Source organism: Haliotis rubra, unplaced genomic scaffold (assembly GCF_003918875.1).
Source record: "Haliotis rubra isolate DU_JTF1 unplaced genomic scaffold, ASM391887v1 Scf1326, whole genome shotgun sequence".
NCBI lineage: Eukaryota > Metazoa > Mollusca > Gastropoda > Lepetellida > Haliotidae > Haliotis > Haliotis rubra.
This window is the reverse complement of record NW_025765255.1, coordinates 8590-23079: the sequence shown is the minus strand read 5'-3', so window position 1 is coordinate 23079 and position 14490 is coordinate 8590. Positions and strand designations below refer to the sequence as shown.

At 38.7% G+C, this 14490-nt stretch overlaps 1 protein-coding gene across 1 annotated transcript; it reads right to left on the bottom strand.

Annotated features, from left to right (window-relative positions):
• Positions 1 to 3517: 3517 nt before the first annotated feature.
• On the bottom strand, positions 3518 to 14069 carry LOC124267632 (paired box protein Pax-6-like). The gene is made up of 5 exons (XM_046702595.1): positions 13752 to 14069; positions 5134 to 5241; positions 4814 to 4915; positions 4312 to 4499; positions 3518 to 3839 (listed from the first exon to the last, which is right to left on the bottom strand). The coding sequence occupies exons 1-5, from the start codon at positions 14067 to 14069 to the stop codon at positions 3518 to 3520; spliced, it is 1038 nt and encodes a 345-aa protein (XP_046558551.1).
• Positions 14070 to 14490: the final 421 nt, after the last annotated feature.

The following is a 14490-nucleotide window of genomic DNA, read 5'->3' as shown; positions in this document are numbered from 1 at the left end:
AGTGGGACGAGTGGTAGCAGCAGTAGTAGTAGTATTAGTTAGTAGTGCGGTGAGTAGTGAGTAGTAGTAATAGTAGCAGCAGTAGTGGTGGCTAGTGGTAGTAGTGGTAGTGGTAAGTACATGGTAGCAGTGGTAGTGGATTGTAGTAGCGATAGTAGCAGTAGTAGTAGTAGTACGATTAGTTAGCGGCAGTAGTAGTAGTAGTAGTAGTGGTACGGTAGTGGCAGCAGTAGTGAAGTAGTAGTGCGGTGAGTAGTAGCAGCGGTAGTGGTAGTAGTAGTGAGTAGTACGGTGGTGGCAGCAATAGTAGTAGTAGTACGAGTGAGTAGTGGCAGCAGCAGTGGTAGTGCGTTAATGGTAGTAGCAGCAGTGGTGGTAGTGGTACGGTGGTAGTGGTAGTAGTGGTACAGTGGTAGTAGCAGCAGTAGTGAGTAGTGGTGCGGTGGTAGTGGCAGCAGGCGGTGGTAGTAGTGATACGTGCAGTGGTAGCAGCAGTAGTAGTAGTGAGTGGTACGGTGGTAGTGGCAGCAGTGAGTAGTAGTGGTGCAGTAGTGCAGTGGTAGTAGCAACAGTGGTAGTAGTAGTGGTAGTGTGGTACGTAGTGGTAGCGAGCAGTGGTAGTAGTGAGTAGTGCAGTGGTGGTGCGCAGTGAGTAGTGGTAGTAGTGTAGCAATTGCAGTGGTGAGTAGCAACTGCGGCAACAGCAGTAGTGGTTACAGAGTGAGTATCAGCAGTGAGTAGTAGTACAATGAAGTAACAGCAGTAGTAGTAGTTACGATTAGTAGTAGCAGCAGTAGTAGTGAGTAGTTACGATTAGTAGTAGCAGCTGCAGCGCAGCAGCAGTGGTAATGGTAGTAGTAGCAGCAGTAGTAGTGCAGTGGTAGTAGTAGTAGTAGCAGCAGCAGTAGTAGTAGTGCGGTGGTAGTAGTGGTAGCACGAATAGTGAGTTAGCAGCAGCAGCAGTGGTAGTACAGTAGTAGTGGTATCAGTAGTGGTTGTAGTAGCAGTAGCTGCGGTGAAGTCAGTAGTGAGTAGTGGTAGCAGTGAGTTAGTAGTAGTAGCAGTAGTAGTAATGAGCAACAGTAGCAACGGTAGTAGTAGTGCAGTAGTGGTAGTAGTAGTAGCAGCAAGCGTGGTAGTAGTAGTGCGAATAGTAGTAGCAGCAGCGGTAGTAGTAGTAGTGCACGAGCAGTAGTAGTAGTAATGAGTGGTAGCAGCAGCAGTAGTAGTAGTACGAGGAGCTGAGTGGTAGCAGCGTTAGTAGCAGAAGTTACGAGCTAGCAAAGCTTCTCTACGAGCGAAGGGTGGCGACTTTTCAGCGATAACGTGATCGCAGACCGCCGACCATGCATACCTTTGTCAACGGTAGGAAAGCAGCAACATTTTCTGTTGCAGAGTATCAACAGGAAAGGTGGTATGATGAGGAAACACATATCGGTGTTGAGAGGATCTCAGATAAACCATTTAGTAGGGATGATTCATGTCCCAACTGTGTGGAAGTGGTGCAATAAAATACACACATAAATGAGTTGGCATTGCGTACAGACACCGATCATTGAAGGAGGAGTCAGTTAAATTCATATTAGAATGTCGAAATACCTGTATTTGCAAAGTGCTAATATAAGTTGTTCACTGGTAACGAGGGGACATAAACAAACATAGAGGGTGCATCAACCCATAGTCCCCGAGGGACCAGTGAACAACGTTTTTATATTACAGAACACCTCAATGTTAATTTTGAATTGTTTGAAGCACGAGTATTGGATCATAATAAGGAGCTCGACACTCCCAACACGAAGTACCAAACAAATTCAAGAATATCTCTTTGCATATATATAGTATTTTGCCGCGATGATAATCAGATTTTAATACAAAAGATGATATGTTTTGCATCCAGAATTAATCTTGTGCCTGTATCTTGTTCAATCAAGGCTTTCAGTTGTTGCCACAACGTTTCTCACGTACACACTCACAAAATATGTGGATAATTGATTCGATTGTAACATTACAAAATGTACTAGAAGCAGATTGTGTCAGTTTATAGTTAATATATCCTTGTTTGTTGTAATGATTCTTTGGACAATTTTATATTGAAGCCATCTTAATTGTGTATTACAAGTTGTTCTGAGGGGTACATAGTTATAAACCTTCCAGAGTTGTTCTGATATATGTACGTTGATATCCCTTTCCCATTTAAGTTGACTATTTAGCTTTTCTTTTAATGTATCTTTCCTTAACAAGACAGAGTAGAAAATCTTGCATCCTTTACGTTTTTTGTCTTACTAGGAATAAATGGCTCCTCTACTTTACACAGAGTTAGTTGTTTCGAAAGTAAGTATGATTTGATGGAGTTGATGACACGAGTGAGAATAAGGAGGGCATGCCAATTGATAGAAGCGTCTCTAAAATGGTCGCAGTCCTGTGTGAACAGTTTCCGAATCACCAATGCCTGTGTTGGTCTCCGTGGTAGAAGGACATAATGTCTGCCCGGATTGGGTTGTCGCAGGTTCCATCCCCAGCCGTTTTAGACTGACTGACTGAGTTTGGTTTTACGCCGCTTTTAGCAATATTCCAGCAACATCACGGCGGGGGACACCAGAAATGGGCTTCACACAATGTACCCATGTGGGGATTCGAACCCGGGTCTTCGGCGTGACGAGCCAACGCTTTAACCACTAGGCTACCCCACCGCCCCCCGTTTTAGAATAAAAGACAACAAAACTGGCATTGGTGAGTTGCAATAAGAGAGCATGTACCTGGCAAGGATCTAGGTTAGATTTAGTTTGGTTGTTGTTTAATGCCGCACTCAGCAATATTCCAGTTATATGGAATCGGTCTCTAAATAATGAGTCGGGACCAGACAATACAGTGATCAACAGCATGAACATCGATCTTCTCAATTGGGATACGATGACATGTGTCAACCAAGCGGGTCGATCCAGGTAAGAACTGGTCTTCAGCAACCTATGTTTGTCCTAAGAGACAACGAACGGCATCGGATTAATGCATGCTAACGTATCCCAATTACGCAGATCGATGCTCATGCTGTTGACCACTGGGTTGTCTGATCGGTTGTTCGGTTACTTACTGACCTGGAATATTGCTGAGTGTGGCAATATACAACTACTATTGCTTAGATTGCACCTTTGACGTACTTCCGGGTCAATGGCGGTCCTCTGCATCAGGCAACGAATCATACGTTGAATGCAAGTAGGTCTTGACGTTGGTGAGTAAAAACAATAACACACTGAACTGAATTTCACATGAAATGTATTACCACATAAATATATACATTAAGGCAATGATTATACATCATGCCATCGTTTGTATGTACAACATAGCACTAGAGCGACAGGTTTCTAACCGCTTCTTCATATGTAGTGGTGGATGTCCCAGTCCACGCAGGCCAGGAAACCTCTGAGCGTCGACAACCCGTTACACTGTTAATCCAGAATTCGTTAACCCACCAGCAAGGTCTCAGCTAGTCTGGTTTCAGTCCTTATCGACACGCCCCTCCTCACGCAATAGGGGTGAAGGTCAGCTGGGGTCCTGGGAAACTGTAGGAGGGGAGGTAACTCTCACTGTGGTCGTGTTCACTGAGAGGGGTTGGAGGGCTTGAGTACGTTGGGCTCTGCTGGGGATAGGACGCCGTCTGGGGATACGAAATGTCGTTCAGATGCGGAAGTAACAAAGGACTGTGGGTGTAACCGGAAGCACCGATCCTCTCATTGTGCGATGGGTAGGAGGCTGTCATCTGATGGAACATGGGTGACGTCATGAAGTAACTGTTGTCACAACCGGATACAGCTGCTGGGTAGTTCATCCCATAATAGTTCAAACTGAAACAAAAGCAATGTCTTATGGACACCGTAGCACAAACATTATCCTCGTAGTGAGTTATACAACACGAGTTGTATTTGACAATGTACAGAAGCCATGTAGTCACGAGAGTTCAAGACAAGCTTCCGCAATTTTCGGAAATAACAATAATAATTTACCTAACAACGACGTTCGTGACACTGGTCTGACTATATTTGGTGGAATCTCCATTTACATTTTCATCTAGGGCAAGTGCACCCATAATATATTAATGCCAGCGTTAATATGTTTCAGTATTTCCAGCATTGAAATGGTCAACGGAGAGGTCATCTAAAAAGAATTTCACGCCATGGCAGAAACCTGAAGCCAAAGAAAAAAAACACGTGTTCATATTGAAAGCATTTGGTTATTAGAAATAATGCCACAAGAATGCAACCAGACGCTCGCCATAGCTCTCTGCTCACATCGCACAGCCATTGAACTATTGCTTACTTTGATTTGGGTGCCTCTGGTGTTGCGTTGTGGGGGACTGGTGGAGACAACACGTGACATTTATCCGACTGATTGTTGACGTCATGTGACGACTGCGACCCCTGGTGGTACAACTGTCGCCTCATCCAGTTCACGTGACTTCCCTTCGCCTGACGCTTGAACTTAGACCGACGGTTTTGGAACCAGATCTGACAGGAAAAGAAGAAAAAGAAAATTTGAATAAAAGCAAAAATATCAACTCGTGAACATACAATAACATTTGTATCCTTTTTGTATCCGATCTTGTGGATTGGGTGAATCTTGAAGTGGTACAGCTCATACTCATAACGAATATATCCGGTGAAATATGGACAGCGAAACACTGGACTAGGGAAACGAATACCTCTTTTCGTACTTCCTTGTCTTACATTTCTAACATATTAAAGCATATAATTTAGGTTTGGTCTGTGTTCCTGTTATCAAACACTATCTTTGCTGTATGTTTCATAGCAAGTGTACTCACCGACAGTCGTTCCGTGTTGATACTGAGGGTGTTGGAGAGCTCCTCCAGGGTGCAGCTGTCAGGGTACTGGCTGGACATGAAGACCCTCTCTAACTGATGAAGCTGTCAACATAAGTCACAATAGCCATAAACAGACTGTACAGCTGACAAACGTGTTTTTTAAACGAACTAAAATCACTAGAAGCGCCCGTACAATACCTTCCCCTATTGAGATTCTACCGACCAAATTATTGTATAGATACGTCGTGGGCGGAAAAGTTATATATACTCTGTTGCACCTGATTCAAAGTAATTACAAAATCACCAGGCATAAAACTCACCTGGCCAGCAGTGTACTTGATCCTATTGCGGGGCTGCACGCGCTTGTTATCGGACTTGCTTGGCCTCGGCTCGGGGGTCTTTACCTTCATGATGTTTGTTATAGGAATCTGGAAAGAATTAATAGAAAGAAAATTTAATGACCGGATTTAATTACACCATTTGCGCAGATATTTGCATACGTGTTTGTATTTGGTATCTTTCTTCATTTAAGTTGAATGTAAATAAAATGTCACCACATAGGACTGCATCAAGCTATGAAGAGTCCCGGTGAAGAAAACGTATGCGAACTGTATTTCACAAAAAAACCCATTATAAGCGTTTTAACAATTAAACATGCAAAAATAGTTTGTGGGCACTTTATTATAAATAAGCAAGGGCAGAAGAGCGAGCTGCAGAGTTTCCACGTCATGTCTTTGCCATTTATCGAAACTGTTTTCTAAACGGATTTTATAATGAACCCGTGTAAACTAAATGTTGTTCAGCGAAGATATTTGTTCACACCAGTACACGAATTTATATCGGAATGTTGTTCTTTCAATATAAAGATGTTTTCTAAATGAAAGTAGGTCTGCTTTTTTGTCAGCTTCTGCGAGACAGTTTACCTGTGTTGGTTTGCGTTATCAGTACACATACCTTCTGTCAATATGCTCAGTCCTCGGTCACCAACGTATGATAATATTCTTCTGTAATAGATGCAGAAATATACAAGTCGTCTCTCAAAGTGTGAACTGTTTCCTGGTCGAAGATTTATGGGCGAATGATATTGTAGATCTTAACATCGTCTTTATATACCTGGACACAAACTTTCGGTTTCTTCTGATGTTTTCCGTTATGCAAGCGCATTTTTTAGATCTCGGGAGTGTTTTTACATCAATCATGGACGCTTTGTGTTCTAATACGAACAACTGGTATTTTCTGAGCAGCCATACTGCTGGACAGGGCTGGGAAATGTTTACACGGAAATCAGACATGCACGTTATGTTTATTTACCTAAAAAGCAGCCATTGTTTACCTAAAGTGGCCAATCAAGGTAGCGCGTGGAACCGGTAGCTTGACTGAAATGACCGACCTGGTCAAGAAGGCCACGCTGAAGCCTGTGAAAACTGACCGCTACTTCTGAAGTGCCGACTATTCTGTAATATGCACGGAGTAATTGTTTTACAAACAAACATTCAACGAGGTAAGACAATCGTCTACCTTAAACACGAAGCCTACTGTTGTTTTGATAGAGGTGTGTAGTTTCACATTCGTTGGATTTTGTTATTTTATCCGAAACCATCAATATATTGATATATTTTGTTGAATATCTATAAGTATATTATTTGGGTATTTTGCCTGCAGTATCTGGTCAGTTCATCATGCGTGTTGATTTAAAAATTCCACACCTTTGAGTCATGATAGACCACATTCAATTTTTGTAGTCATATATAACACAATACGATTTTATTACATTCCTATATTATACATATACAAAATCATAAAAAATCCAATTGTTCATGCCGACTTATACTTTTATACAATAATATGTACATATACTACGCTCTCTCTCTCTCACACACACACACGCGCGCGCGCACACACACACTCACACGCAACGCAAGAGTATATCTACAGAACGTATCAATTCACACGAGCACAATGTATTGTAGCACTAGAAACACTTCAAATTTCTGTTTCGTTTCATCAGTGCGTGATTGAAATATGTTGGGTGACACATTAAGGTGTAATGTTGGGTGACACATGAATCGTCAAACACAATTAAAAACGAACTAAAACAACACAGATTATTAGCAATGTCCATCTTTTATTCACAAAAGAGGCAAACCATACACTGTATTCTAAGACTCAGCTGAAATGACCTAAATACACCTATAAGTTTCAGCACTTTATTGTCAGTGAACTACCGCTGGTGTCGTTATTACGAAGATCATTATCATTATCGGTTTTATTGTAAAAGTATGTATATATCAGATCAAACTGTTTCTTCTATATAAAAGGTTATGATCATAAAACGGTGTTATTTGGAAATATAACTCTAGTGTCTGAAACAAGCATTGAAACTGTTTATAGAATCTGTTTTTTGAATATGTCTGTCTGTTTTTAATATTTGACTCCAATAAAACACTTTAAAACCTTTAAAGTTTATTAGACATGTTTTAATTTACATATAGTATTGGACAGGTTTATACATTTACAAAATTCATTTGGCATGTTTATACATTTACATGAATTATTTGACATTTTTCTACGTTTACATGTATAGACATATACGTGTGTATATATATTTGATGTTGGACCCTTTATCACCCCCTGTGTTGTGATATGCTGTATAAATATTCTTATGTCGAAGGGGTCATTAAACAGACATCGCACCTACCAATCCGATTTGATAAAGATAATATACTGTTCAAGCAATTTGATGAAGTTATTGTATAGACAGTTTACACGCCGTGAAATATAGATCTCTGAATATCTGAAAAAGGTAATTAGTGAGTGAATGAGGTTAGTTTTACGCCGCACTCAGCAATATTCCAGCTATATGGCGATGGTCTGTAAATAATGGAGTCTGGACCAGACAATCCAGTGATCAACAGCATGAACATCGATCTACGCAATTGGGAACCGATGACATGTGTCAACCAAGTCAGCGAGCCTGACCATCCGATCCCGTTAGTCGCCTTTATGACCTCTTACGAAGATCAATTCTATGGGATCTTCACGGGTATAAGGTACTGAAGATCAGTTCTAACACGGACCTTCAAATGGGACGTCGAATAAATATTAATATAATGTATCTGTTGAAAATGAAATTTGTAAATGATTGCATTTATTTATCTGGTTTCGTTTTGGAAGCTACACTGATATTCTAACTCATCACTAACTTAACACTTGTTTTGTTTGGGAATATATTCATGGCATATAACTCATCACTACCATATTGCTATATTCAGTATTGCTGAGTGCTGGGTGTTTAAAACAACAAACAAACTTTACAAACTGGCAGATGATCACATAAAATCTACACATACAGACACAGTTCAGCTGTGTGCAGTAGTAAGATGTTTGTGCGTAACGGTGTGTGTGTGTGTGTGTGTGTGTGTGTGTGTGTGTGTAACAGCATCTTTGAACAGATTTGGTCAGTCGATTTGTTGTTTAACGCCTCGCCTAGCGATATCGAATTTTGACAGGTGGTTCCAGTGGTTTACTTCACGAACATCGATCTACTCAGCATCAAGAGTTATACAGCTTAAGGGGCGGTGTTGTATTCAGAATGAAGACTGTTGTTCGGGGTTTTGCTTTTATACTGGCCAGTGTGTTGCATCTACTCGGAGTAAATCCAAAACATATGTCATTCGTGAATAAATTTAAACGAGTAAACGAGATTCACACATGATTTTGGCGATGTCTGTCATGTAAATAAACACTCAGACAAAATACCGTTATATTTTACGGTTTGATATGTAGAGGCCAAAGATGTCCCCAACCTGTAGAAAATGAGTGAGTGAGTATGGATTTATGCAGAGTTTTGCTATATACTACAGTGATGCGATGTTTTATTCACGTACATGAGTGAGTGAGTGAGTTTAATTTTACGCCGTACTCAGCAATATTCCAGCTATATGGCGGCGGTCTGTAAATAATGGAGTCTGGACCAGACACTCCAGTGATCGACAGCATGAGCATTGATCTGCGCAATTGGGAACCGATGACATGTGTCAACCAAGCCAGCGAGTCTGACCACCCGATCCCGTTAGTCGCCTCTTACGACAAGCATAGTCGCCTTTTGTGGCAAGCATGGGTTGCTGAAGACCTATTCTACCCCGGATCTTCACGGGTTTCACGTACATGGATCACCGGCCCGTGATACAGGTAGAGAGCGTGATAACGACTTAACTTCTTTGAGAGGCATTTAGTTGGAACAGTAAGGAACTAGCAATATATGGATGAAAAAACTTCTTTATTGCTGTGAGAGGAACGTTTCGGTGTAGGTTCTAACGCCGTTATCAAGCAAGTGATGAACAGAATGAGGATAGAGGAGCATATATACAAGTTAGAGGAAATGTTTGTACCTTACAGTGGGGATTAGGAAGCCGGTCACAATAACAACACGTGGCCTTTGATTAAAGCGTTAACAAGTGAAGCCTGTAGTATATACAAGGGGATAGTGAAGCCTGTAGTATACATTAATATACGATGAGGGGATTATCGACGATGAGGATCTTTGATGAGTTGGTAGTATGCAGGAGGTAATAACCTTGGTCACGGTTGATTGATGGCTGGAGTATTTTGATGTAGATAGCTTCTTGGAGTTTCCTGAGTTTAAAGTCTTTGACGTTGGTTGTTAGGGGTTTGGCTCTGTCCCACTGGATACTGTGATTGGGACTGTCTTGGATGTGATCTGATAAAACTGACTTGGAGTTAAGTTTTCATACTGAGGTCTGATGTTCTTTGATTCGGGTTTTGAGGGGTCTTGATATGTTTCGCCTACATACGCCTGTCCACAACAGTTCCCAGTGGTTGTTGTTTCGGGCTGGTTGGTGGTTTGCTAGTCGCTTTGATGGTGTTAAGGATGATGTTGTTTCTCTTAAAAACACATCTATATTGGCCTGTTGTTTTAAGAGTCTCTGGACTTCGTGTCTGACAATCCCGTAGTACGGGAGGCGGATTGCAGATCGTTGACGGGTGGATTTCTCTGTTTTGTTGTTGAAGTTCTGTATGGTTTGTCACGTTGTTCGGGGTAGTTGTTGTACTGTGTGAAGATCTAGACTTTTTTTATTTTTTTTATTTTATTTTTTTAGTTATTTTATTTTTTAAGAAACCAAAGTCTTCCATCATAATCAGCGGTCATTACATAATGACATATACAAATACATGAACATAATCAGATACCCAACATACCAGGATGTAACATAGTTAGACCAGTGAAGTATCAGCCTGTATAGGGTGTTGTATGTGGTACCACATCCAACATATCATGTTTTATATAGCGCAACATGCAGCATACAGTGTTGTATATTGCGTCATATCAGACATATAATATTGTATATAGGGCCACATCTGATCTTTCCTGTTGTATATTGCGTCACATCCAACATATGGTATTGTATATAGCGGCACCTTCGACATATGATGCTGTATATAGCACAACAACAAGCATACAATGTTGTATATTGCGCCATATCAGACATATCGTATTGTATATGGGGTCATCCGACACATGTTGTACATACGCAACATCCGAGATATCATGTATATATTGCGTCATATCCGACATATTATAAAGTTATTGGCCATGTTGTATTACATCATATATGACATGTCATATTGTTTAAAGCACCACATCTGACATATATCCTTGTATATTGCATCACATCCCTTGTATCTCATTGAGTCACATCTGATCCATATTGTATAATGCGATATCATGAAACACAAGAAAGTGGTCTGTAACATATGTTATTGGGATTACACTTTTTAGTAAAGTACAGATTCTAGTACTTTGGGGAGGTTGTGTTGAGTCCATCCGGTATTCGAACCCACACCCTCAGAGTCAGGGCACCTAACAGGTCCTTAACACCATCATATAGGTCTTATCTAACATATGTTGTATATTGTGCACCTGACATATCATTCTGGTCCTTAACATCATGTGTATATATTGCGCCCTACTTATTGCGTTGTATATGTTCCTATATAATAAATGTTCCAATGTTACATCAGTGCACCTACAAATATGTTAACTAATTAATCAATACATAAAGATCAAGATTTTACAAAAGCGGTTGTTGCATACACAGGTCAGGTTTGAAATACTGGGAATAATGGATGCCATTTTTTTGCAAATTTCTTCATTTCATTCTTTCTTTTGGCAATGAAGCTTTCCACAGAAAAATATCTTTTAAAGTCTTTTATAAAGTTATTGAATTTTGGAATGTTGTTTTTCAAAGAAGAGACATGAATATGTCTTTTGCTGAAATGATTATATGATTAAGGAAATGGATTTTACTTAAGGAACCAAAATGCACCAAAAAGTTTGTCAAATTAACTTTTGTATGAAATGGGTGTTAATCCAAATTTGAAGATCATCCCAAAACTTCTTAGTTTCACAACATTCCCAGTAAACATGGCACAAGTTTTCATCCTCATCTTTACAAAAGCTGCATGAGGCACTTTGGATAAGGTTCATTTTTAACAGTTCCTTTTGGTATGGATAATACCATGTAAAATTTAAATTAGAATTGTAAAGAGTTTTACATCATTAATGTCTTGTCTGTAAGATCCAACAGTATCATCCAACACTTTCTCCCATTTATGACACATATGAGGGTTATTATTATTAAACAGCAATATATCATAAAATAATCTTGATCCCTGTAATGATTTCAAAAAATTCTTTTGATAAGAATTTAGCTTCAAGTAATAGTTATGTATATATTTGTGGATTTGTTATTGTATTTTCCATGATTCAGGTAAAATATTTAGAACATATATATGATCTAGTTCTGTCCTTTTATTGAATATTTACTTTTCAAAGATTCCAAAGACATCAAACCTTCTTCATCACACATGTCTTTGATGGTTAATAGTCCTTTATATGCCCAATGTCTGATATAATGATTTTTGTTTTAAAATTTCATCATTGTTACTTTCTTCTATGGTTATGTTAGTACAATACATATTCCATGCTTTAAAACATCTTTCAATATGGATTATGAATATCAGCAATATTATACAAATTAGCACCAAATTTCATGATATCATGTAAAGGAAAATTGCATGGATTGCATATTGATGATTTTCTTAAATAAAGTCTCAAAGTGGATAGTTTCAAGGCATTGATATAGGTATTTATGTCAATCATTCTTAAACCCCCATGTATATAATCTTTTTTCAAAGTACTTCTCTTAATTTTTGTCTTTGTTTTTTTCTTTGTATTGATGATCCATAAATCCTTCAGTTCGGCGTTAAATATAATTCCCACAACATCAAATTCATTTTTTCGCCATTCAATATTCAAATCCTGACATAATAGTTTATCTCCACAGCCTGTTTTTGAACCAATCCAGATTGCTTTAGTCTTATCAATATTTATTTTTAGTCCTGACATCTTATAGAAGCTATTAATTGTATCAACAGCGGAATAAAGACATTTTCTGCACCATCTAAAAACAACTCAGCATCATCTGCATATTGTCCTAATTTTAACTGCGTATCATCAATTACTATACCTTTGATATTTTCATTTTGTCTTATCATGCATCCAAGGATTTCAGCTACAAAAAGGAAAAGATACGGTGATAACGGATCCCCTTGTCTACATCCCCATTCATTTGAAAAGAATTCTGAGAGATGTCCATTTTGAATAACACAAGAAGTTGTATTATAGGTTAGGATATTTATCCAGTTAATAATTTGGGGACCAAAACCAAACTTTTTTAATACCAAATTGATAAAATCTTTAGAGACAGTATCAAATGCCTTTTCAAAATCGATCAAAATTAATAAACCTGGGATGTCTCTTCTTTTTGTCTCAAACATAATGTCATACAGTAATCTTGTGTTTTCGCTTATATTTCTACCAGGTATAAATCCAGTCTGATTTTCATGAATCAGAGAGTACAAGATTGTTTTTAAACGATTAGAAATACAAGTGCTTACTATTTTATACAGTGAATTCAATAAAGTTATTGGTCTCCAGTTTTTTAAAAGGGTTCTGTTTTTATTTAGCTTGGTTATACATGTAATGACACCTCTTTTCATTGTAAAGACATTTGATTCTTATTAAAAATATCTTTAATAAATCTATAGATCAATATTTAAGGTCTTTCCAGACATATTTAAAGAAATCTATTGGAAATCCATCTACTCCAGGACTTTTGTTATTTTTCATATTTTTAACAGCCAATGTTATTTCTTCCATGTCCATATCTTTTTCTAATTTGTTTCTAAGATGGTCACTTAAAGTGGGTGTTACCACATCCTGTAAACAAGTATCATCCTCATATTTCCCGCCAGAAGAGTAAAGTTTTTTTGTAAAATGTTTTTACTTCATTTAAGATAGAATAGCTGTCAGCAATTTCATCATTGTTATCCGTGACAATCTTATTAATTGATTTGCTGACATAATTTCTATTTTCTAGGTTGCAAAAAAATTTGGTTGGTTTTGCCCCCTATTCAGACCATAAAATTCTGTTTCTGAGCTGTATACCCCTTATTTCATCTTCTTTAATTTGTTGTAGTTCAAGTTTATGTTTTGCAAGTTCAGATAATAAATTTTCCTCTATAGTTTGAAAGTCCTTTCTTATTGATTCTTCATAGCCTTTAATTTTAGTTTCTAATTCTGAGGTTTTATCAATGGTTTTCTTTTTTAGAAAGGTTGAATATAAAATTGATTTTCCTCTAAGTTTCATAAGGAAGGTTTCTAAAAATATACTATCATCAATCTTAAGTTTTATATTAAGGTCATTAGAATTTTTATCGTATACATCAATATCTGAGTATTCTTCAACTGTATCCTTTAATATGGATCTAACAAGACGATCTAGACTTGATTCAGGTGATGGAGTTCGGCGTTAAGGTGTTGCTTGGTGGAGCAGATGTTGTGGGCTCGACGTACTAGGGTGGAGATGATTCCTTTCTTGACTTGGGGCGGATGGTTGTAGGCGTAGTGAAGGTACTGGTCTGTGTGGGTTGGTTTTCGGTATACTGTAGTGCTAAGTTTATTGCTGGTGTCCTTCAGTACCAGTACATCAAGGAAGGTCAAATGACGGTTGGACTGAATACGTGGGTTTTGGGAGTTGATGTGGTCTAGTAGAGCATTAGGGTCGCTGTCGGGATGAAGCTTAAGGATGACAAAGGTATCGTCCACGTTACGGAACCAGCAGAGGGGTGTTATGGGGGATGTTTCCAGGACTTTGTCTTCTAGGTGGGTCATGAAGATCTCGGTGATTAAGGGTTATAGTGGGGAACCCATAGGGAGGCCGTGGGTTTGGTGATATATATTGTCTCGCCAGGTATAGTATTTAGTGTATCAGTATGGAGTATATCAGTATTTAGTGTATCAGTATGGAGTGTATCAGTATGGAGTGTATCAGTTAACGACTTGTTTGATAGCTGCACTGAGAACGAACATGACTAAATTATACATTAACAGTATATGGGATATAGGCAAGACAATCTCTACACGATGTTGCTAACTGGTTTTTCTTTGAAAACCTATAACAGACCACAGGTTTGCTACTTCTTTATTACCCGTGAAGGTCCGGGTTAGAATTGTTCTTCAGTAACCCATGCTTGCCATGCTTGTCGTAACAGGCGACTAACGGGATCGGGTGGTCAGACTCGCTGACTTGGTT

What these genes read in the sequence shown, in the direction of transcription:
- LOC124267632 (XM_046702595.1), bottom strand. Translation starts at nt 14,069, where the DNA reads ATGACCCACCTAGAAGACAAAGTCCTGGAAACATCCCCCATAACACCC. An exon ending in TCAACACGGAACGACTGTCG is followed by an intron (nt 4,500 to 4,813) that starts GTGAGTACACTT and finishes TTTTCCTGTCAG; the next exon opens with ATCTGGTTCCAAAACCGTCG. An exon ending in CCAGAGGCACCCAAATCAAA is followed by an intron (nt 3,840 to 4,311) that starts GTAAGCAATAGT and finishes CTTTTGTTTCAG; the next exon opens with TTTGAACTATTATGGGATGA.